Source organism: Anoplophora glabripennis, unplaced genomic scaffold (genome assembly GCF_000390285.2).
Source record: "Anoplophora glabripennis isolate ALB-LARVAE unplaced genomic scaffold, Agla_2.0 scaffold418, whole genome shotgun sequence".
Taxonomy (NCBI): Eukaryota; Metazoa; Arthropoda; class Insecta; order Coleoptera; family Cerambycidae; genus Anoplophora; species Anoplophora glabripennis.
The window spans coordinates 313,245-338,678 of record NW_019416647.1 but is presented as its reverse complement, the minus strand read 5'-3'; the positions used below and the strand labels follow the sequence as shown (position 1 = coordinate 338,678).

At 33.1% G+C, this 25,434-nt stretch overlaps 1 protein-coding gene across 1 annotated transcript; it reads left to right on the top strand.

The window, feature by feature from the left end:
- Positions 1-57: 57 nt before the first annotated feature.
- LOC108910094 (protein BCL9 homolog) lies at positions 58-25,127 on the top strand. Its single transcript, XM_018714602.1, has 5 exons — positions 58-95; positions 146-2,016; positions 17,043-17,274; positions 18,748-18,929; positions 23,345-25,127. The coding sequence occupies exons 2-5, from the start codon at positions 447-449 to the stop codon at positions 24,766-24,768; spliced, it is 3,408 nt and encodes a 1,135-aa protein (XP_018570118.1). The 5' UTR covers positions 58-95; positions 146-446; the 3' UTR covers positions 24,769-25,127.
- The last annotated feature ends 307 nt before the right edge of the window (positions 25,128-25,434 follow it).

The following is a 25,434-nucleotide window of genomic DNA, read 5'->3' as shown; positions in this document are numbered from 1 at the left end:
TTTATATTTGGTCGTGAAAAATCAGTTGGTAGCAACGCGTGTGGACAGTTTGGCATTTTGTGATGTGAGAATTTTTGTTGAGAGTTTTTTTAATGGTATAATTCTTAAAAATACAAGAAACATTAATGTCCTATGGAAATTTTAGGAATAATCAACTAAAATCTAACTATCCAAGATACCGCGCAATGCCACGAAGACCAAGAATTGACTGTATGCGTCTCTTCAAATTTGGTTAAGAGATGAAAATAAAAAATGATGGAATGCAAATAAAAACATTAGAACATATGTGATGTGAAACATAATTTAGTGGCATAAAAATAAAAGGAATGAGTGAAAAGATATAGTGTTGATTTGTTTAAGGGCTGAGACAAGTAAAGGACATGATCAATGGTAGGTGGTAGTGTTAGTGCAGCATGAAAGGAAGTAGTGTATGATAAAAGTGCGAAATGATTAAGGAAAAGCACGAGAAAGGTTCAGATACAGCAAAAGATGAGGCTGGCAGCTCTGACAAAGAAGTTGCCAGTGCAGAAGTTCGTGTTAAAAAGGAAGATGATAGTGTTAAAAAGGAGCCTACCATCGGGCCTATCACTAAGAACGGGGGAATTGTGGGATCAACTAACACAGGTTCGATGCAAAGTGCACCAGATCGAAAGACTGATGTTCACTCTGAAGACACAGGTACTGATAATAGTTCAGTTCCTCTGAAGCAAGAGGAGTGTGTAGATAATGAACTTAGTGGAGATACGTTTGGGTTAGGATTGCCTACTGGTGGAGGAGGTCCACATCCTACTCCTCCAGAGGGTATACAACCATTAGCCAGCAATGTTATCAACAAACAACCCAATTCTATGGAGGTACAGTACATGCAGCAACAGAGTCAAATTTTTGTATTTTCTACAATGCTGGCAAATACGGGTGCTGAAGAGGTTTTACAGGGCAGGTATCCTTCGATTATTGCATACCATTGTGCGCAACCTGGTACAAAGAAGTACTTAGAAAAGAACCCACTTAAAGTTACTCAATTTAATCGTCAAAATCCTGCTCAGTGGCTGAACAATCTGGCAATGATGAAAAATAAAGGTTGCACTCGTAGTCCTGGACTCGGTCCTAAACCTCCACCCACCTTAGATAATTTTTTGGGCCCTGATGGTCTCGATGATATGGTGGGTTTAGACGATGGAAATATGCCTTGGGATCAGAAGAATAATCATCACCTAGAAGGTCTAGATGCTGCTGTTTCAAATGGAATACCTGATGTGGTGCCTGATATGGATGCTTGTAGTCCTTCCTTATCAAACGTTCAGCCCTCACTTCAGGGCGTCAAAGTGCCTGATGAGAACCTTACTCCCCAACAACGGCAGCACCGCGAAGAACAGTTAGCTACAATACGTAAAATGCAGCAGATGCTGTTTCCTGAAAATCAAAGTATAGAAGGTGGTGGCCCACCAGATCAGAATATGCCACCCGTCACAGCTCAAGTAGAGTGGCAGAAGTTACAACATCAGTTTTATGACGATCGAAAAGGTAAACCCGGCTCTGGATCGGTAGTACCAGTTGGTCCCGTGAGTGGAGGAAGTGTGGCAGTGAGTTGTGGTACTGGAACTATGGGTCCTAATGTCCCGGGAGGAAGCGCTAATACTTCCTCTGTAAATAGAAGTGTATCGGGGTCAGGACCAAGATTACAAGGACCTCCTCCCCCCTACCACCAAACACCACGTTCTGCTAGTGTTCCAATAGCGTTACAAAGCCCCAGTCCTGCTTCTCCTAATAATCCCACATCAAATTTATCTCTACCATCCCCTAGAGCTTCATCGGCTCTAAATTCTCCAGCCGACCCCAATAGACCTTTTGGTTTGACAAGACACATGAGTACTGGGCAGAGTCCTACCTCGCAAGATTCTCCCTCGGCACCAAGACTTAATCACAGTAATCCAGGCACACCTCTCTCATCACACCACCTGTCTCCAAGTATAACTAACAGTAATACGGAACCAACATCGACCCACCAATCGTCAGGTTTGTTTCCAAAATATTTATATATTTTTTTATATACACACAACATAGGTAATTCATGTAGTTTTAATATAAAGATAGGCACAAAGTACTAAATTGCTTCTTTTAAAAATATGCACGCAAATAAATTTATTTTAAAAATAATGATACAGGTAGTTTACATTAAAGGAAAGTGTTTGTATTACTAGTTTTAGAAATATAAACACTAAAAGAAACATTATCATTTCTATCACTAGCAAAAAAAGGGGTTATTTTGTAATATATTTCTATTATTTATCAATAAATTTTTTGTTTTAGAGCAGGTTTGAATAACTGTTATGACTATTATGAATAAATAAATAAGTAAATGGTTTGGATAGATTTGTGACACTCGTAAGTTTTCTTAAAATTTTTATAAAATCGAAAAAACTGATTTTTGTCATATCAAGGAATACTAACATGAACACATCAAAAAAGTACATTTTAATTCAGGAAGGCAGTAAACCGAGGGGTTAATCAATCAGTAATTTTGATGTACAAGATAGTGCAAAAGTTTCTAATTTTCTCACAATCTGTAAATTTTTACAATAAAGTCGTTCCCATTTTCTATTATTTTATTTTTCAAAATATTTGATATAAATATATATTTCCTAATTTCTTTTTATCATTTTATGCAAAAAAAGTACACAGTATACGATCATGTAAATATTAGATGTTTGTGTATTACAAATATGTTTCTATAGTAATCGTAAAAACAAATCTATGATTTTGACACGTACATTTTCAACTTACGATTTGTCATTAGTGAAGTATTTGTATTGGCATTTTGTTGCGATTAAATCCCGTGTATAGTAATTTTACACTTAAACCACATTTGACCGTTTTTGGCAGTACCCTCTATTCTATACAGTCTTATATAGTTGTGAGACAACTACCTATATAATTGCAGAATCCTATACAATGAAAATTGGTACTTTTTTCCATAATTTTGCCTCTGTCACAGAAGTGCTATACGTTCTCTGCCTCTGACTAAACAGTACGTCAACTTCTATTAGGTATTTCCAGAAATTCTTTTCAAAAACGAAAAACCAAGAAAGTAATTTTGATATTAATTGATTGATTTAATTGAGTAATACTTTAGTAATATTTCAATTATTTATGTCATACATGCGGTCCACGCATACAGGATTGGAAAGTCCCCATGGTTCATCGGCCGTTACGTAAGAGCGATAAAGTAAGTCATAGAAATACGTGCGATAGAGAAAGATGGCTATAATGAAACCATCTAATAGTCACCGCCCATTTCGCCCTTCCACAAATAAGAAGTGGATCTTATTTGTGGAAGGGCGAAATGGGCGGTGACTATTAGATGCCTTCATTATAGCCATCTTTCTCTATCGCATGGATTTCTATGACTTTCTTTATCGCTCTCACATAACGGCCGATGAACCATGAGTACTTTCGGACCCTGTATATGTCTTTGAAGCTGCAATCTCTCATTCCATACCCTTTTTTCTTTTATTTCTGAGTAATACTTGAGTAATTAATTATTAGTATTTTAGTATATATTTAGTCAGCAGTTTTCCCTTCGATAATTTTATTAAAATTACTTTTAACACAACACTGCATCGGAACAGTTTCTTTACATCTCGGTTACCATAATCGAAACTTGAATATTAATTTTTGCTAACCATGATTTGAGATGAAGAATACAAAATTATCATATTTTCATTGTCATAACTATTTTAACTTACACTTGATTTTTTTATTGGTACACAGAAGATAGTATTGACTATTATTATATGACAATATATCGCAAAAGGCGGATATCTAATATACATACTATTTATTAATAACATTAATTTATATGTACATGTTTATTGGTTATAAATGTCCATTACCCTTAACTTTTTCATTTTTATATTTAGAAAAAAGTTACATAATAATATAATAGTTATCAAGCAGTACCTAGTTGTTTATGATAATATTGAATTTTGTACAAGGTGTTCTCAAAAAAATGTGGCAAACTAAACTTATGCTTTTTCTGCTCTTTTCAAGGGGGAAACCGCTGGCCAAAATTTGTACACTAAATTCTCACTTACATAAACAACGACTTAAGTATTATTCGGAAATAATAAAAGAAAGTAAGAAGTGGGGGAGTAGCGGCTTTAGACGCATAAGTACATGCATCGTGTGTATGCAGTATTACACAAACATTACTCAAACTCATATATCAAATTATGCCTGCGGTTTTTCCTTCAGTTTTTACTAATGGAACATTCCTTTTTTTTGTATTTTTGAAATCTGTTTCTTGATTTCTCTAAGTCCAGCAATATATATCTAACCGTTTATGAAATGTAGGAGAATTTTTATTGATTTTTCTTTTCCAACATGAAAATAGCTCAAATGAAAATACAAAATTTTATTAATGTCTGAATAAATGTTCAATGTGGCCTTCGGTTTGTTCTATGTGTAACTTATAAATGTGTATTAATTAATTTATTATTTTTGCTCTCATTTATTATATTTTTTGAGTTATTTCATTCATAAAAATTGGTTCTAAGGTAACACCGTAAAAATGTATTCATAGGACTTAAATCAGGTCCATTTACAGGCTACTGAATATAGCCAAATTTGCCCAACCAATAATTGGAGGGCTCAGAAGCCAATCAGTGGAAGTCACTGAATCTAGAAAATGAGAACATTGGCTGTTTGTAAAACTTGTAGTAAAATAAAGATTCCCGTAAATATACTAATAATTATTTTTATTGAGATATAGGTAATATTTGATACATTCATACATTTCAACTTTAAGAAAGAACCTTCAATAGGTAACTCAATTTCCAGGGAAGTGACTTACACTGATTGGCTTCTGAGCCCTCCAATTAAAAGTAGTTCTCAGCATATTTCTTATGTTAAGTGAAGGAAGAGTCTTGCCAAATAATATTGTTAACAAAATTAACTACCTACTAAATCTTCACAATATTCTTACTAAAATAACTCAAGATATAGAAATAATAAATGAGAACCACAAAATAATAACAGAAACAATAAATACATTAAAACGTAGTTATAGGTTATGCATAGAACAAACTGATGGCCATCATTTTTTTTTGTAGATATCAATTAAATTTCTTACATTTCACTTACATTTTTTTTTTTCATATTAGAAAGGATGAAAAAGTGCCAAATAGTCTCCTGTATTTCATAAACAATAAAAGCAAATATACAATATTGCTGGAATCGGCGAAAGCAAACCACAGATTACAAAAATCCAAAAATAGACAGTGTTCCATTAAAAAAATAACATGTTTAGTATGTTACATTCTCTACATAGTTATTATTTTGTAAAGATTGGTGCCCAAGTTGCATCGAGTATTACACAGGGTGTTGCATTTGTGTTGCGAAAGAGAGTGATAGCATTTATAGTTGGTACGATCTCAGTTGGAACCGCATAAAAACATTTAACTCATAATTTCTACCGAATCCATTGACGTCCAGAAAACTTGAGCCCTGTCTCGTCTAGATATACTATATTCCGAGCTATATTACCATATAATTACCATACGATTGTCAAATTTTTTATGTTTAAAATCGAATTGTAATGAAGCACGTCGTAAAATATCTAAAGATTTATAATTATAATCAGGATAATCACTTAATTTATCTCGAATTGTGTTTAAAGTAGGAACTTTATTTTCTTTATACATATTATACATTACATCTGGTAAAATCGTCAATTTTCTTTAATTTCATATTTTGCCGTTTCCTCTTTGTACTGTGATCAATCTTTTAATTACACGATAAATTGTCATTTTTTATATCTTAGTTAATTCGTTAATACGTTTCCTAACTTTTTTATCACATTGTTCACTATTTTCAATTTTCAAACATCCATATATATTTAATATAATACGTTGACTTTTTACGTGTAAATCTTTGTTTTTAAACTGTAAGTTTGTTTCGATACTTTTGACCGTTTCCTCTATTTGGGGATTTTCCCGAGTTATTTCGTTATCCTCCGCTTCAAAGAGTCTCCAGAGAGCCACGCTAAATTACTAGATAATTGCATATAACATTTATTTTAATAACTATTACCCTTTACTGGTTACGATATGAACAAATAATAATATTAACTAATAAATAATAATATGTATTATACCAACAACATACCTCGCCAAGCAATACTCTGCACTGTACTGGCAAAGCGGCAAAGCTAAGTGAACCTGTGTACCATACAAAAAAATTATTTATGACCTAGTGGACCAATACAGGTTTGCTTTGATGGCTAGCGTGCCGCCGTCAATTCTACACCAGGCGGACTAGTTTACCAATACCGGAGTCGCCGAATTGCCATTCGAGTATAAATTACGAGACACATCATGGTCAAAGCATACGAAGAAATTTCAGGACAAGTGCATACGGTCCTGTGGTAACAACTATACTAGATACCACATTGTACTAAACATTGAAAGACCACCACTAGATTGCAAAATGGTTTCAACTAAAACAATTCATTTAATAATACTGCTGGAAACACCGCCTTGCTTATAGGGTGTTATACAAAAGTTGAGTCATTCATATTATATTCTGTACCGCTTAGTATTTCAGTAAAGATGTTTTTTTGAAATTTAAAGCTCAGCAACATTGTTGTCGAATGCAGAAAATAGTTAAAATGCTCTTGTGAAAATTAGTCTCAATTGTTTCGGACACCGACACAGCAAATACTGTAATGGGGTGTTTACATAAAAAAAAATGTGTAGCGTTTTATCACTGAATATTTTTCTTTGATGAAAGTTAATGTTATAGTTATAAACAATTTTGATAAAAACTCCTTTTATTTGATTTTAAAAATTTTAATTCTACCTCTGACGTATTAGACTATGGACATTGTTATTACAGAAACTTCTTATTTAAATAACTCCTCTGTTTTTCTATTACTAAGTAAAAGGAGAAAGGCAGTAGAGAAGGTTAAATCGTACTTATAATTTGATACACCAGGATTCCGCCACTCAAAAGAATTTCCTTGATTTTCTCTATGAATTCCTTTAAATTCCCTTTGAATTCCTCTGACTTTCCCCTTGAATTCCTCTGAATTCCCCCTGAATTCTTCTGAATTCCCTTTGAATTTCTCCATTTTCCTCTGACTTCCCCTTGAATTCCTGACTTTCCTTTGTATTCCTCTGACTTCCTCTGAATTCGCCTTAAATTTACTTGACTTCCTCTTGAAGTCCTCGGACTTTCCCTCAAATATCTCGAACTTCCTGTGAATTCCTCTGACTTTTATACTTGTATTTGCGACTTAAAATACACTTTTTTTTACAGAAAAGTAAGTAAAAATCGAAGTAAAAATGTATTATTGTGTTTTGTATTTATAATAGATGAGATTTCTGTAGAGACAACTTGGTAAATTTAAAAACCACATTACTTGAATTACATATAAATAGTTTAAGTAATATACAGAGCGATTCGCAGCAAGTATAAATAAAAGGTCAGAGAAGAAAAGGCATCAATGTTGCAAATTGGCCTGAAGTTCATGGTGTTAAAATATTTTTGGCAATAGCTTAGAAACAAATCAACATTTTTTGTTTATTTTTTGATCATGTAATAAGATCATTAAATTGCATTTTTGAGTAGTTTATAATCAATTTCACTCTAGAACTTTTACACCAGTGAAAGTAATTTGAATTTTATATCGGATCAAAAACCATTTATACATTTTGACATATATAAATTTGTTTGAAGAGTAACCAAATTGAATTTCAATTTTATTTTATTCAAACTAGTCATATTCAGCCTGATTCGCAATGAAAGTTTCAAATAACATTCTATACTTAGTTTTTAATATTCTCTGAATTTAAAACACGTTTTTTTAATATAGTATGTCAGTTCTTTCTAAGAAGTTTACAGCAGAAAAAACTGAAAAAAATTAGCTAACTATTTTCATATTCATATTAATCACATTTATGATTTATGAAAATGTACTGTTCAGATAGATATTTAAAGGTAACACAATTATTTTACATACTGTTTTCCTAATATTATTTTGGGTCGGTTTTATCTTTTGCTTAGAAATGTCTAAGGATTCGGAATCTGACATCAGGTTTAGATTACGACATAAAAGTTATAGGGTGAAATAAGATAGACATTTTCCATATGTATTATACTGAATAATGTTTTAATCATAAACTTTCATAAGATAGTGTAATTAGTGTAAGGGGCCTTATGACCAAAAAATAAATAAAAAATCTTAATTCGCTTCTGAGTTATTGTAAAAAATAATTTTATTTTTGTGAACTTCAATGCCCTGTAACGTTTGAATTGTTAATAACACCGCCACACAAAAAAAAAATGTTCAATTCTGGATGTCAGAGTATGTATATTACATGTTTTTGGGGTCACTGAATCCTAATCCGTGATCTCTTTAACCCCCTCATGTCAGGTTTTACCAATAACCCCGTATAACCTCATAACCCAAGCTGCCAAGTCCTATTATTGTAACCTGTAAAGGGAGTTGTGCATCCACAATAACCCTATAATCTTATACATTCCTCTTCAAACCTCCTAACCCTATAACCGATATATTTAACCCTATAATTAGGCAATCCAAACCACGTGACAAAATCGGAATTCAATATGGCGTCGAGGGCAAACATTTGTTTGATTCATATAAACTTGTGTGTGTTTTGTTAAGAGTTTGCGTTTTTCTGTTGGCTTGGCTTTGTTTTTTTGAACTTTGACTGTATAATGAGTGTTTCGTGGATTGTAGTTAGGTGTCTTTGTTGTTGTCAATCAATATGCAGAGTTATTATTTAAAGAGAAGCTAATATAAGAATATTAATTAATGTAATGTTGGCATTATAATGAAAAATACATAGATTAAGGAATTGGAATGTATTGATATCATTGTAAAAATTCTTGATAGTACCTAACAAATTTTTCTTGATTTTTAAAAAGTATTATTCCATTCTATTTTCGCTTGTATTTTCTAGTCATTTTCTTCTTTTATATATCCATGTTTGGCGCCGTTTTCTCGATAAATCATTTAAATGAGGAAACTATTTAGAATTCACTACGTCAGGTAAACAATGAAAGCTAACTTGGTCTCGATTTCCACGACTTCCACAACCCACTACTATGCATGTTACCGGCATTAGTAATACATATCGTTGCGACACAATTCAATAAAAGACGAGTTGAACACTTCTTTAAATAAAATACATGAATAATTCCTTACAAAAAACTCGGATTAAACGCTTTTAACTAAAAACTTCTGGACTGACTTCAATGCATTCTCAATGTAAACATAACTTGTTTGCCATCAGCGCCATATTGCTTAAAAATTTGACAGGTCGTTGGATTGCCTAATTCCCCAACCCCATAACCCTATAACCCCATAACCCCATGAATCATTGTGTATGTTTTTATTTAAGAGAAGCGTTTTTATGCATAATTTTCAGTGAATTTATAGTAGTCTATAAGTTAAAAACAATATCTCTTCACTAGTTATACAAGTTTTCTTCAGGGTATAAGACAGTTTGCAATATGACAATACATTAAGAATGAAGAAATAAAAATCACAAATTATCGCCAAATCCCCAAAGTGCCTTTTGCATCTATAATATATATTTTTTATTTGAGCTCTAAAATAAATACATACATCAAAAACTTTGCCTATTTTTGTTTGCAATTACTTTTAATTGCTGCTAGCTATTTATGTCGTGGGAGATACACTGTTACACATGCCAGTTGTAACTTATAGTATCAAACCGAGTGGTGGACTAAAAGAAATATATCTAAAATATTTCGGTTTAGCTTTAAGCTCAGCCTTTGATTTCCCCCAATTTCTATGTGAACTCCCTTGAATTCTTGACTTCCTCTGAATTCCCCATGAGTGGTTCTGACTTCCTTATTTCATTTTCTGTTGATATCTGAATACGTTGTTATACACAGGATCATTTTATTATGATGGGCTTTACGAGAAATGAAATATATTTGTTCATATCTCAAATAACAATTTAAATCTTTTCACAATTTATGCGTTGAAAATTGTCCTTTTAAAGCTTGTTAAGAGCAAGAATAATTTTTTGCAATTTTGCAAATGCTTGCAATTGTTTGTAATATCTAAAGTTATTCTCAAATATATACAATTGTCTGCAATTGTTCGCTATTGTTTGCATTAATAACCTTATCTGTTGCTATCTATTTGATTTTTCTATCTACAGAATGTCTCAAATTCTCATTTTATCTATGCATCACCTAACTTCATTTTTTCAAATGACATACTCTGTATAATATTGCATTTTTGAATTTACTGCTTACTCTAATAACAGATATTGGGTTCAAACTTATTGTTTTAGTCGATGGGTAAATCGCGGGAAAATTATGGTGTTTATGGGGCAGGAATTCTAGGAGAAGTCAGGGGAAAGTCAAATAGAAATTGGGGGAATCAAAGGCCAACCTTGAAGCTAAACTGAAATATTTTAACAGGGTGTCTCCCACGATCTAAGGAGCAACAGAAATTACAAGTAACTGTTTACAAAAAAAAAATAAGCAGTTATATTTATTTTCGAGGATATTATTATACCCTTTCTGTCTTATGTATCATATGCTTTCTTTAAAAATATACATACATAATTCCTTTTGTAAAACCAAGTGAATAAGAAGACACATTTCTATTAAAAAAATAAACTAATAAATTTGAAATACAAAAATTTATGTATGCATGACCAGCAAAAAGTACTTGTGCTGGTCACCTTTTGCGGTTTGGCAATAATTTGTGATTTTTACATTAAAAAAAGCTTATGTAAAAATATACACGATGATTCACAGCAAGTGTCCAATTATTAACAGTTTAAAAGTTACAGGGTGTTGAAGTTAAGAAAAATAAAACTATTTTTCACTGTAATTAAAAAATTATTCAAGGGCGCACAGTGGGAAATATGGGAAAAAATTCTATATACTCGGCTATTTTAACCGTACAGTGGCAATTTCTTTTTTATTTTTCTTCAAATGTGCTTAATTTTATGATCCTGCTGCGACAATTTGATATATCTATACAGGATTTTTTTAAATCAAGTGAGAACCCATCAGCCTCAACACCAAAGATAATCATTCGGTATTTAAAATTTAAACGAAAATTTTTATAACATTGAATAAAAATTAGAAATAAAAAAAACAAAATAAAATAAAAAATAATTATAAATACAAAACCGCGGTAAAAGGGTTTAAGTCTTATATGAACAAAGATAGCGGATTGCAGTCCATCGAATAATTTTGGCAATAATATAGATTTTGAGTGGGAGTTTTTCTGAAATTGTTGGCTAGATTTGCCTGGAATTGTGATATATTATAGTTCTCGACATTCTGATGAAAAGTTGCCACGGGCCCAAAGTGATCCTATGGATAGCTTCAGAGATATAGAGGGGGGAAGTGTGTGATTTTGGCTGTAGGACTGAGTAAGCTTCACGAAGTTTCAAGTTAATGGATTCAAAAACTGTAATAATGTGTAATGAATTTTGACCAGTAAGCACAATGCTTTTGGGATCGCTGAACCTGAATTCTTGGAGAGCTTAGCTATCTAAGGTCACCTGGGGGGTCAGGTAAAAGTCGTGTCAAGGTCAAACTGAAGAAAAGACTTGTATTGATTCGCAGAATCTGAATCTGGAGATAGCGTAACCCTGATGATCACCTTCAAGTTGATTCAAAATCATTTCAAGATAAAACTAAAGAAAAGAGTTGTATTGCATTTCAACCAGTGCGTATATATATATGTTTTTTTTTTGGGGGGGGGGGGGGGGACTGAACTTGGGGATAACTTAGCTCTACAAGGTCACATTTAGGTCAAGTCAAGATCATTTCAAGGTCAAAGTAAAGAAAAGGCCTTTCACGAATGTTAACCTGTAAGTATGTATGCTTTTGAGGTCGCTGAATCTAAATTCGCGGATAGCTTAGCCCTATAAGGTCACCTGGAATCAAGTCAAGGTCATTTCATTTGATTTAATCTCAGTTCAAGCCCCGCAGGTAACTTTATAGGGCTAAGCTATCCCCGAATTCAGGTTTAGCAATCCCAAAAGCATTGTACCTACTAGTCAAAATTCATTACATGCCTCAGGAATAACTTTGAGCACGGGATTAAAACTCTAATAATGTTTTATTGTAACATGTGATAAATAACTAAGTGCATTTCACAGGGTCTACGACATTTAGAGTGTATGCGATAATTCATGAAACAGAAATCTAATAATAAAATGATAAATTTGGAACAAATACATTGAAGATAAATTTTTCGAGACAAAACATCTGAATCTGGTTTGGGAAGAGGCAGTACAGTATTGGGGGTCATGAAGGCTTGTAAGAAATGTAATAAAATTTCCAGGGTCGTATTTAAAAAAATTAAGTTGATGATGGTTCTGGAGAGACGAAACGCTACATATAAAAATTAATTATATCATTCGATAGAGGGCAAAAAGTGGATTTGAGAAAGTTTTCTTTTTTCAATATAACCTTAAACAAAGCTGAAATGAAACAAAAACGGATTTCAAAAATTTCGTTTTTTTTTTCAAATATTTTGAGAATTAATCATGTTAACTTTGATTTTTTTGAGGCATAATTTTGGTCTCCTGATTGTGCAACTTTGCCCCGATTTAAGCTACTTCGTATCTTACCGTTTCCGAGATCCCTGTAGTGAGAAGCGAATTTGTAACAGCCTGTATAGATATATTAAATTATCGCACCAGGATCATAAAATTAAGCATATTTGAAGAAGAATAAAAAATAAATTATCGCCGTATGGAAAATTTCTAACCAATTTCACCCTGTAACTTTTATGCCATAATCTAAACTTTATATTGGATTCTGAATTCTTAGATATTTCTAAGCAAGAGATGAATTCATCAGGGTTGGCAGTGCCGACACAAAATCATTTACAAAAAAAAATATGTAAAATAATTGTGTTTTCTTTAAATATCCTATCTATGTATACCTATCTACCTATTTATATGGTACATTTTGGTATATCGTAAATGTAATTAATACGAATATGAAAATAGTTGCTAAATAATTAGGTAATTTTTTTCTGCTTTATTCTGCCACTCTGTAAGCTTCAGACATTAAAAAAATTAAAATTTTTCGTTTATTAGTTTTTTCTCTAATCCGTTTACAGTATTTTAAAATGTCTACTTAATTACTTATTATTAAATTACTGAATCTAAAAGTGATAGAACACCCGTGAGGGTGATAGATCTGGTACTTCATAGTGTCTCAGCTGCAATACATATACTATTTCTGTATGTAATCATTCCGCATTTTAATTTGTGTGTCGTTGCTTAATAATCGCTGGATCGACATGCCTACCCTGCATCTCGAAATGCGGAATGCCCTGAAGCCACAGGCGCCACTTTTTGATTTGATAAAGGATTTTCTGAGGGATTTTAATATTTTTTTTGTTACTGTTAAAACACTAAAAAGTGATTTCTACATAATAATGGAATTTTCAAAATCAAATTAATTAATAATGGCGAATAAATTTCTTGCCAGCACAAGGCATAAAAACGTTCCAATAATTATATAATTAGTAACAAGAGAGCATGCATAATTTATTAGAAAAACTTTACTTTTTTGGAACTCTTGCAATAAGTTTGTTAGATCAAGTGGTCTCCCTCATCCAATCCATGTGTGAAAAATGTTGATTTAAACATTATTTTTGCTATTTTAGATTAGGAACTGTAATAGACTGAATACTAAAAATTGAAGTAAAATTAAATTTTTCCCCTATCTATGTTAAACTGTAAAATACGTGGTGCTGCTTTAAAAAAAATCAAGTTATCCATGATTCGTGACTTCTAAGGCCATAATTACTAATTTTATGTTTTAAATGTACATATTAAGTATCAAGTTTTTCATGCTTGAACGAATAGTGAAAACCACATTTTGTCATCGTGTATAGTTTTGGAGATATTTTTGAGGCTGCTGCAAGCGTTAATTTATAATAAGTCGTCAAATAACAGCAGAACTGATTGTTTAGTATCTGTTTTTCAAAGTAAGTTAAATTCATTTAAAATTGCATTAATATATTATATTAAAAAAAATTAAGTTAGGTAATGCCCAAAATTTATTTTGCCCTCCTTCATAATTGCAAATCATTTTAAAATATGGACTTTTATTTAAGACACTTTTTAGTATTATTGATATTACCACAATTAGGAAAAATCCGTTTTAACTGGGGCACCCTGTATAAAGTAGTGACAATAATTTGAAGGTAAAACGGATAATAATGAAACAAATATTATACAGTATTTTTAATTACCCCTTTAGAATTATGACATGGTGTACTCAAATGTGTTTTAAATCACCGTGATTATGGAGATCAATAAAGGGAAGAAATCATGGAAAGTATTAAAAGCATTGAATTTTGTATACTAAAATGATGCTCATTTATTTCAATGAGTGTAATTATTTTCAAGGTAGGGAAAAGTCTATAATTTCATTATTGTCTCTCATCAAATTTTTTCAACAATTTTTAAATATCTGTACAAATCATAGTTTGAAGAATGCAATCGAACGTTAGACCTAAAATTTTAATTTTAATTTTCAATCGATCAATATTTATAGTACATACAGGTCTGGTCATATTTTTATATCCGATACAAAGTTAGTAAATTATATAAATATTTCACCAGTCTCCCCTAATAATTCTGATTCCGCCCCCATATCATTTGTATAACTTTATGCCATCGATGTAAGGGAATAAAAAAATGCCATAAGAAGTGTGCAAAGCCTGCGGTTCTAAGCTCTCCTTGACTATTGGTTTATTGTCTCTGTTTTGCATTAGGCATTTGGGAACAACATACATCTAAGATACGTACATACGGAAGATAGAATACTGGACAATAATTATGTTTTTGATTTATTGCGATGACATAAAAGAGTATAAGCCACGGTCTGGAATTGACAGCAGTGTTGCCATACATACAGTAATTACCCTATTTGTATAATTTTTTTTTACAAGAATGATAAGAGGTTTTGAGAGCATACTAAAGCATTCCAACTTTATTACAAATTATTTATAACCTTATAAAACTAAAACAGTATTCTAAAATAAAATGAGTGGTAATTCTTAAACAAAATAATGAATTATTTTCAAATGCTTATTAAATAAAGCTTATTATTAATTAATAAGGTGTTCAAACAAACCACCTGCTTCAGCTTCACAATACCATAATCTGTCGAAAAGTTCTTGACGAACATTTGAAAAAATTTCAGGAGGATCCTAAAATATTTCTAATTTTAAGCCATAATTCGTCAAAATTTGCGGCTCTTTCATGTCGATGTTTGTAGAGAAGTTGCGTTAAATGACCCCATAAAAAGAAGTCGCAGGGTGTCAGATCTGGAGATCGAGGAGGCCAAGGTATGATACCTCTTGTGGAAGTAAGCCTTTTAGGAAAAGTTTGTTCCAAATAATCTTGAACTGGCCTTGCGTTGTGTGCAGGACATCCGTCTTGCTGAAACCAAATTTCCTCAAAATTTACATCCAAGTTTCGTACATCTGGTACAACACTATTTTGTAATAAATGCAAATGTCTCTCAGCATTTAAGTTACCATCTATAAAAAAGGGACCCACAATATTATCGCCTAAAATGCCAGCCCAAACATTTACCTTTTGAGGGTACTGCGTTCTTAATGGTATACTTAAATGCTTGTTTTTCCGGGACCAATATTGGACCACTGAAGGATTATGCCGGCCAAGTAGGGATAAAGATGATTCGTCTGTAAATAAAATCTGCCTATCAAATTAATTATTTTCATCTATTTTTTCCCTAATGGATTAGAAAACTAATAATAAGAAATAATTTCTTGAGAAGTTTGCATTTTATAGACTTTGTAACCATTATTTTTTAAGATGCGACGAACTGTACGACTTGGAATGTCAAGTTCTTCAGAAATTTGTGACGAAGAACACGGCTCACTTTCTTCTACAAAAGCACAGACATTAACCTCTTTCTCTCCTTGCTTCAGGAATTTGACAAGGTTCCTGATTGCTACATTTCGTACACTGATTAACACATCCACACTCCTCAAACTTATGAAAAATATTCACTACAGTTCTAGCAGTGGGGACTGGTTCGTTGGGGTATAAAAATGTAAATCGACCAACGACTTCCTCTGCACTTTCTTCACAACAATACGATTTAATAATATTATTTTTTTGTTCGACACTGTACACCATTTTTATTTTGTAAATTCCGTCTACTTCTTACTAAAGGTTTGTGTGAAATAATAATAAAAATAAAACTGAACAAACAGCAAAGCACTTTAGGTATTTGGTCGGTTCACAAAAAATACAACGGGGCACGTGCGCTCCCACAGTCAACCAATTACGAGAGTCCGAGTCGCAGCCTCGATGAATATGTCATGTCCGACCCCTTCCACCCGAAGTTGATAGGGGAGATAGTGTAATTTACTTAGTCTATGCGAAATAATTACCTGGCCAGACCGGTATAATAAAATTTCACTAGTCTTCTTAATAAAAAACATTTTTGTAAAGTAATTAAAAAATTTAAGAAAAAGCTGTTTTCATTTACTTTCTACCTTTTTTACTATTAATTTGTTTCTTTGCTAAAAACACATACAAGGTTCCTTAATTGTTTTTGATAGTTGTGGTGTATGTAAAAATAAAAAAATAAAAATAAATCATAAAAATAAGTCATTGTTAAAAAATAGTCAATTAAATATCTGAGAAGATTAAACTATTTTATTTAATAATGATAAGCAAATGTATCTAGACTAAACGGAAGCTTTGATAAGATATCATTACTCTGTGTCAACTAAGTTTCATATCTTGGTTGCGATTTTTTATGAAGTTTATTTACTAAATAAATGTGGGTTTTAAGGAGATTATTATACAGATGAAAAAGAGATCAAAAGATTTCTTTCAAATTCTGGATGCATTAATTTGTTGCAAAAACAATTGTCGTCTAAGTCGTCTATTAAACAAAATTAATATTTTTATGTTCTGTGATGGGTATTTTTAAAATGTCTTATGTTTTAGTGGATGGTATGTTTGGTCGTACACTCCAATCTATGGCACAACAAAAACAACAAATCAGCACCTCAACCACATCATGTTCTACGACCCCTACGACAGGAGTTGTTAAAGAACCAAACCTTATGCCAGTTCCTTCACCCCAACAGATACAGTACCTCAACACTTTCGAGGGGCAAGAATTGATCATTCAAAAACAACCAAACACCAGTTTAAAAGAAGGAAATATTATATCTCCGTGAGTTTTCTGCTTTTTCTTATTTATTTCAAAAGATTTACGTTAAATCGCCATTTTTGAAATTTTGTAAAATTTTGGGCAAAAAAAAAGGTATAAAATATTTCATTTAGAATTAATTACTGCTTGGATATGTTGTATAAAAGGGAATGTTCTCATTGTGTGTTTTAGAATATTTGTACACGAAACTGAAACAAAACAAAAACTTTTTTCTGAATTTTTTACTATTAGGTGCTATACGAACACCTTGCTGCACTGTAATAACTACGTCTTTAAATTCTGATCTTTACAAGTATTGAAAAATATGGACCACTTGAGAGCATTTTCAAGAAAATTGGAGCAGTATTTTCATAAGAATAATGAACATTTGCAACATTAAAAAAAATAGAATATTTTGTGTTACTTAATTTTATAACAATTTTATCATGTAGAATAAACGCAGATCTTTCATCTCATTTATTCACGTTTGTGCTACATGAAAATCTCCAAAAGTTAATTCTAAAACATTTTACAACACTATCGGAAGTTTGTACATTGGAATTACATTTGTAGTAACTGGAAAAACAGACACAATCCGAGCTTGAAGTGAGATATTTGCAGTGGCGTTTCATTTAATCCAGTGTATTGTTGATATACATTTAAGTGATTAGTCACTACTATTGGCCAACATAATACGCAACAGTAATAGTTAACACTGGTTTATAAATTATGAAGTATTGGTAAATGTAGTAAAACTCATTAAATATCTGTATCTTATAATATCAGTCTTTATCGAAATTTTCAGATAATATTGTTTTACTTCTTGTTTTAGATGTATACATATTTTAAAAAGTATGTTTTTTAAACGAAAAATCGCCTATATTTTGACAAAGCGTCCAATCTGGCAATTCAAGGTTCAATTATTGGAGAGATCTAACAGATGTAAAAATAGAATCCTATCTAAAAAATCGATGCACAAACAATTATATATTATACATTATTTAATGATTTCCCTAATTTTTTGTTTAATACCATCCACATAAAATAAAATTTCAAATCAAAATTTAAAATAAGTTTCTGACGAAGGCAAGAAAAGGAAACTACTCCATTCTGTTTCCATCAAAATCATGTCTTATATTTAAAGTTATTTTTAGTAATTTTAACGAAAATAATAAAAAAAAATATGTTTTTAGTAACTTTATGCAATGTAACTTATTTATAATATTAATTTTGTGTGTGGTTTATTTAATAACATAATGAGTGTATAATCGATAGTGTTTACTTGTCGGTAACATTTTTTTAATACAAATATAAGCGGTTCTCTTTTGACGATGATTAGATAAAAGTCAATCTTATTGTTGAAATTTTCAAAACAACCCATCAGATAGTTTCTTTCCAGAAATAATGAAATAGTGGAAAGAAAAAGAATATTGGACTAACTTTATTTAAATTTTATTTATGCTTTCAATGTTTCTAGTGTTACATTCCCTCTTTCAGCGTTTTACCAACCACGTTGGATAGTGGTTTCCCAGGTAACACTCCAGATCTTCCTCATACGAGGGTATCGGGTCCTAACACACCTACTTCTATGGATGTAGGTCCAAGATTTCCCCCCACTCCCTCAGATGGATGTCGCTTCCAGATACCAAGCCCTCATACCCCCACTGCCACTTCAGCAGGTACAGTGCCTATTTTTCTTAAGGAAAGCCATTAAATAACAAGAATTGTATAATAACATTGTTACAGGAGCCCTTATAGGAATTATTTGGTTCTTATTTTTTTACACAGTCCTGCTTCATAACATGCTAAATTTAGTTCAGCACATTAAATTTATGTACATCAGTGTGCCCTAGGATATAATTTTCTGTAGGTACATAAGAAACTGTATTTAAATATTTCTAAATCAGTTCTTTTTTAATATGTCCCACTTCATTCCACAGAGGCTTTATCTTTGTTCAGTTACATATTCCTTGTAGTACAGTGTAAATTCGATTATCCGGCGTAAATCGGACCAGCGGTGATCTGGATAATAGAATTGTATAATACGTATTTCAAGAATTTTATTTCATTTACGATGCCTTTCTATTATATTTTACAAACACACAATTTAAAAAAATTAAATATTTTTATTTTATGTAATGTACAGGGCTATTCACATAATATTCTACCCCTCTTATGTTTTTACTTTCATATTAGAAAGACCATCATAGGCCAAGTTAGAGGAAAGGACCCCGCACAAAATGAATGGAAATTGGTCCTGCTAGATTTGGTTGGAATTGTGATATGTTATAGTTCTCGACATTCTGATGTCAAAGTTGTCACGGGCCCAAAGTGATCCTATGAATAGTTTCAGAGATATAGAGGGGGAAGTGTATGATTTTGGCTGTAGGACTGAGCAAGCTTCACGAAGTTTCAAGTTGATGGATTCAAAAACTGAGGCATGTAATGAATTTTGACCAGTAGGTACAATGCTTTTGGGATCGCCAAACCAGAATTCATGGATAGCTTAGCTATCTAAGGTCACCTGGAGGTCAGGTAAAGGTCGGTTTCAAGGTCAATCTGAAGAAGAGAGTTGTATTGAATTTTGACCAGTGAGTGTATAGGTTTTTGAACTTGCAGAATCTGAATCTCGAGATAGCGTAACCCTAAAGGTCACCTTCAGGTCAATTCAAGGTCATTTCAATATGAAACTAAAGAAAAGGATTTTATTGAATTTCAACCAGTGTGTATATAAGGTTTTTTGGGGGAACTGAATTTGGGGATAGCTTAACCCTACAAGGTCACATTTAGGTTATGTCAAGATCATTTCAAGGTCATAGTAAAGAAAAGGCCTTTCACGAATGTTAACCTGTAAGTAAGTATGCTTTTGAGGTCGCTGAACCTGAATTCGCGGATAACTTAGCCCTATAAGGTCACCTGGAAATCAAGTCAAGGTCATTTTATTTGACTTCATCTCAATTCAAACCCCGTAGGTGACCTTATCCCGGGCTAAATGTGACCTTGTAGGGCTAAGTTATCCCCAAATTCAGTTCCCCTCCAAAAAAAACTTATATACGCACTGGTTGAAATTCAATACAAGCATTTTCTTTAGTTTCATCTTGAAATGACTTTGAATTGACTTGAAGGTGATCTTTAGGGTTACGCTATCACCAGATTCAGATTCTGTCAGCCCAAAGACCTATACACTCACTGGTCAAAATTCAGTACAAGTATTTTCTTCAGTTTGACCTTGAAACGACCTTTACCTGACCTCCAAGTGACCTTAGATAGCTAAGTTATCCAAGAATTCAGGTTCAGCAATCCCAAAAGCATTGTGCCTACTGGTGAAAATTCATTACGTGCCTCAGTTTTTGAATCCATGAACTTGAAACTTCGTGAAGTTGCTCAGTCCTACAGCCAAAATCACACACTTCCCCCCCTCCATATCTCTGAAACTATCCATAGGATCACTTTGGGCCTGTGACAACTTTTCATCAGAATGTCGAGAACTATAACATATCACAATTCCACCCAAATCTAGCGGGACCCAATTTCCATTCATTTTGTGCGGAGTTCTTTTCTTGAGATTTCAAAACTGTTCTTAGACAAACAATATAATGTTAGAGATACAAGCCAAACCTATACATTTTTTTTTAACAACACCCTATACATTTTTACGTATTTGGACATAGCATTATGTTGATATAAGGTTACACAGGTTTATCCCTTACAATAAGAGATTATGACCAAAGGAGTCTGAAAGATTTATTATTAGCATACTATTTTGGTCATATCTTCCTTAATGTTAGAGATAGATCTATCAAACCTTATATTATTTTTCTCTTGGGAAAGAGTATTATTCAAATATGTATGTAAAATTGTACCGTGGGTTCTTTTTAAAGAAAACGGGTTTAACAAACACATTCAACATTAAAACAAGCTGTACGCATGTGCTATCGATCACTAAATTTGCATCATGCTGAAGTTAATAGTTTAGAGACTTAATAAAAATAACTTTTTAATTTTCACCTTTGAGGGCCCGTAATTTGTTAACGAAGGCCCATATGAAAAAAATTTATATGAAGACCTGATATTATTTTGACCTCATCAATAGATGAGGTACAAATATGTACTCGATTTTTTTGTATCAAGTACCGGGACACCCTTTATATCTCCAAAATAAAAACCACTATTTTCTTAAAATTTCTATATATTATGCAAAACAGTTAACTAGTTAATATGTTTTGAAATGGTTTACTGAAGATATTTGTTTTTATCCTAAGCATGCAAAGTGAAGAGTTAATACATTTGAAATATTTAGATAAGTTGTTGTAAAGCAGAGACTATATAGAAAAATAGGATACAAACTATAACTGTACAGGGTGTCCCACCACGAACTCCATCGATGGATATCTGGGAAACTGCTGGAAAGATTTTTTTGAAATTGTGATGGTGTGATATGGACCGTGGGGCCTACCAAGCTAAAATATTTTCGAGGTCATCATATTTCTGGTAATACTGGAAGTCGATGCTAACTTTCTTATTTTAAATGGAACCTCCTGTATATTATTGCATTTTTGGAAAGAACATCTATTTTTAAGTTGAAAACATGTAACACACTGTATACTTAGGATTGACCGTTTCCGAGATATTTTGATTTTTATGCAAAAATTGACAGATGCAGACTGTCAGCAATATTTAGTTTTCCCGGAAACATAGGTTTATTTTTTTGTGCAAATTGGACATTTTGTAGAGGAAGACCTAATTTATCGAATTTAACATGAAAATTTTCCAGTTTTTATACAGGGTGGTCAAAAAAAATAATCGAATATGAAGTTCAGAAAATGTGGAAAACTCAAAATTTTTATATGGAAACCCCTAATTTTTATAACGTATTTGCATTCTGCACTAAAATTTAGTATAACTTTGTTAAAGCTTCCCTATACCTAAACCCAGTGGTTTTCATTTTATTTACGAATAAACATTTCCCTTTTCTTAAAATGATGCTTCCATTTGTTTCCCACATTTTAGGTTGGCCGTGACAGGTAAGTAACAATCAACATGTCAACTGTCACAGGTTTTTAATTGTCAAATTTATTTAGTTCCTTGTAGGTCGCTGCTCTAATAGAATCCGGTGATAGAGGCTATTTTATTTGGGACACTAAAAAATAATGTGTATAGTACTCCAGTAACAATAAAGGAAAATTGTATGCATAGAGTAAGGCGCAAGCATTTGAGCATTACCGGATTCTATTAGAGCAGCGACCCACAAGGAACTAATCCGAAAGTGTGAAAAATGTTTAGAAATGAGAAATTGAAGGAAGACATTTTGAACATTTATTAAAATAAATTTGACAATTAAAAACCTGTGACAGTTGTCATGTTGATTGTTACTTACCTGTCACGGCCAACCTAAATTGTGCGAAACAAATGGAAACATCATTTTAAGAAAAAGGGAATGTTTATTCGTAAATAAAATGAAAGCCACTGGGTTTAGATATAGGAAAACTTCAACAAAGTTACACTTAATTTTAGTGCAAAATGCAAATACATTAAAAAAATTAGGGGTTTCCATTTAAAAATTTTGAGTTTTCCACATTTTCTGAACTTCATATTCGATCATTTTTTTTTTATCGACTGGAAAATTTTCGTGTCAAATTTGATAAATTAGGTCTTCCTCTACAAAATGTCCATTTTGCACAAAAAATAAACCTAAATTTTGCTGAGTCTGCGTCTGTCAATTTTTGCATAAAAATCAAAATATCTCGGAGACGGTCAATCCTAAGTATGGAGTGTGTTATATGTTTTCAACTTAAAAGTAGATGCTCTTTCCAAAAATGCAATAATATACAGGGGGTTCCATTTAAAATAAGAAAGTTAGTATCGACTTCCGGTATAACCGATGACCTTGAAAATATTTTAGCTTCGTAGGCCCCACGGTCCATATCACACCATCACAATTTGAAAATAATCCTTCAAGCGGTTTCCAAATATCCATTGATGGAGTTCGTGGTGGGACACCCTGTATAGCATTATTAAGCAATTCATGTTATTTAATAAATTTACTTTCCATATTTATGAGATGATTTACGTTTTATATATTTTACTTCTATAGCTGACAAGCCCCCTCAGAGGCATCCTGGACCGACAGGAGCTCCAGGCCTAAGTCCTCAAACAGTACCTGGTCCAAATTCAGATCCCCTTAAAAATGATCTTTTCCCAACACCAAGCCCTCACATGATGGATGTACCACGTTTTGCCGGACCAAATGCTTCTCCGGGTGCTAAAATGGGAGGAGGATTTGTGAATGTGTCCCCACAAGGGAAACCCTTAGATCTTCCTAATTATGGGTGCGTCAGAGGAGACAACGTTCCGCTGAATCCTAATTGTACAAGCACAATGTCTGGTAATCCCAAAGTTTCACATTTCGATCCAATTTCTTCATTAGCACAAATGAGTCAGCAACTTACGAATAGTGTTGCAAGTTCCTTAAATGGCCAAGGTAACCAAGGTCCACCCATGATGAACTTTGGTTCCCCTTCCATGCATATTATGGATATGGGTGGTTGTCATGGAATACCAGATATAGATCAAGGACCGGCGAATATTATGGGCATGTCGATGCAAGGCCCTCCGCATGGATTTCATCCCAATTCACCCATGGGCCCCATAAGATCTCTTTCACCTAAGTTAACCGGTGCTTTTCCTAACCACATGCCTATGCCACGGATGATGGGGCGTCCACCCGGACCAAATCCTTATAATGGAGCTAATGTTCAAGTAAAGCCTAATGCTCCTAACACTATACAGTACTTGCCAGCTAAATCTCAAGTAGGACAAGCACCAGGTCCTCGAGGACCACCTAGTTTAGACTTCTTAACCCGCCTTGCAACACCTATGAACATGATGGAATCTAAAATGCAATCTCAGAATCTGCAATATTTTCCAAACTGCGGCCCTAATAATGGACCTATGCAAGGAGGACCAATGCCACCTCATATGCCACACATGGACGGATCCATGCCTCAAGACGGGAGTATGGGTCCAATGGGTCTAGGAAATCATATGGGAAACGGCGCACCTATGGGTTCGATGGGAGGTAACATGGGAATGCCAGGAGGAATGGTACCGATAATGAGGGGGCCCATGAGGCCCCCCATGGGTATGAGAATGCCCCAAATGGTATTCAATGGACCTCCAGGTGGTCCTGGAGTCCCCGATTCCATGTTTAACCCAGGCCCTAGCATGGGAAATCCTTCGGCCCAGATGTTTGTAAGCGGGCCTAAAGGTAGTCCAATGGGTATGGGTACTCCCGATGCTAGCCAACCACTCCCCCCTTCGATGGGACAGAACAATAGCTTTAAAAATTCACCCTTCGTCGGGCCCACTACGGCGGACCCTAACTATGCACAACAGTTCCACAACTTCCAACAACAGCTGTACGCCACGAGCACCCGCAGTCAAATGGGTGGCCAAGCTATGGGGCCGGGGCCAGGACCCCCGCATATGCAGCAGCCTCCGTACTTTAATCCCAAATAGCATATATGGTGCTGAGTGTGTGAGTCAGAGTATTTTGTTTTATTTTTGATATTACTAATGAGTAATCCGGCAATAATAAGATTGTGAGATTGTAAAATATGTGTTACGCATCGAATTCAAGTGCAGTTAAGGGTCATGTAAAAAGTCGCCTGCCTGAGGGCTCAGTTTGCCTAAATACTTAATGCTATTCTGGATTTGTATATTTGCCATAAATAAACTAGAAAGACTATTAGTTATAATATTAAGTGTTGGACTTGCTTGGTCCTTTTTATGACGGAGGTTTCACTATTGCTCATTAATTTGTTTCTATCCATCTGTTATTCGTTTATTGTACATTTTATGAGTATTCATAATTAAAATGATAATAAAATTCTATATTATATATCCTGTGCTTTTATTTTTCACTTAATATGAGCTTATCACGCAGGAACATTTTAAAGCTAAAAACTTTAAACATCACTGAAGTTATAAATAACAATGACACGTTATTGGAAACTAGAATGTTTAGTTTAGGTTTTGCTAGCATTTATATTTCCAAAAGATAGCATTTTTAAACTTAAAAAGTTTGTGTGATATTTCATCGTAAACTTCCACTTTGTCTCATTTAAAATGAAAAATTAGACAAATACAATTCTCACCTAAGTTCAGTTTTTCATGCATTTCATT

Excerpts from the sequence above, each read along its gene's own strand:
- LOC108910094 (XM_018714602.1), top strand. The coding sequence starts at position 447 with ATGATTAAGGAAAAGCACGAGAAAGGTTCAGATACAGCAAAAGATGAG. Across the intron at positions 17,275-18,747 it reads GAAGGAAATATTATATCTCC|CGTTTTACCAACCACGTTGG; the intron begins GTGAGTTTTCTG and ends TCCCTCTTTCAG. Across the intron at positions 18,930-23,344 it reads CCCCACTGCCACTTCAGCAG|CTGACAAGCCCCCTCAGAGG; the intron begins GTACAGTGCCTA and ends TTACTTCTATAG.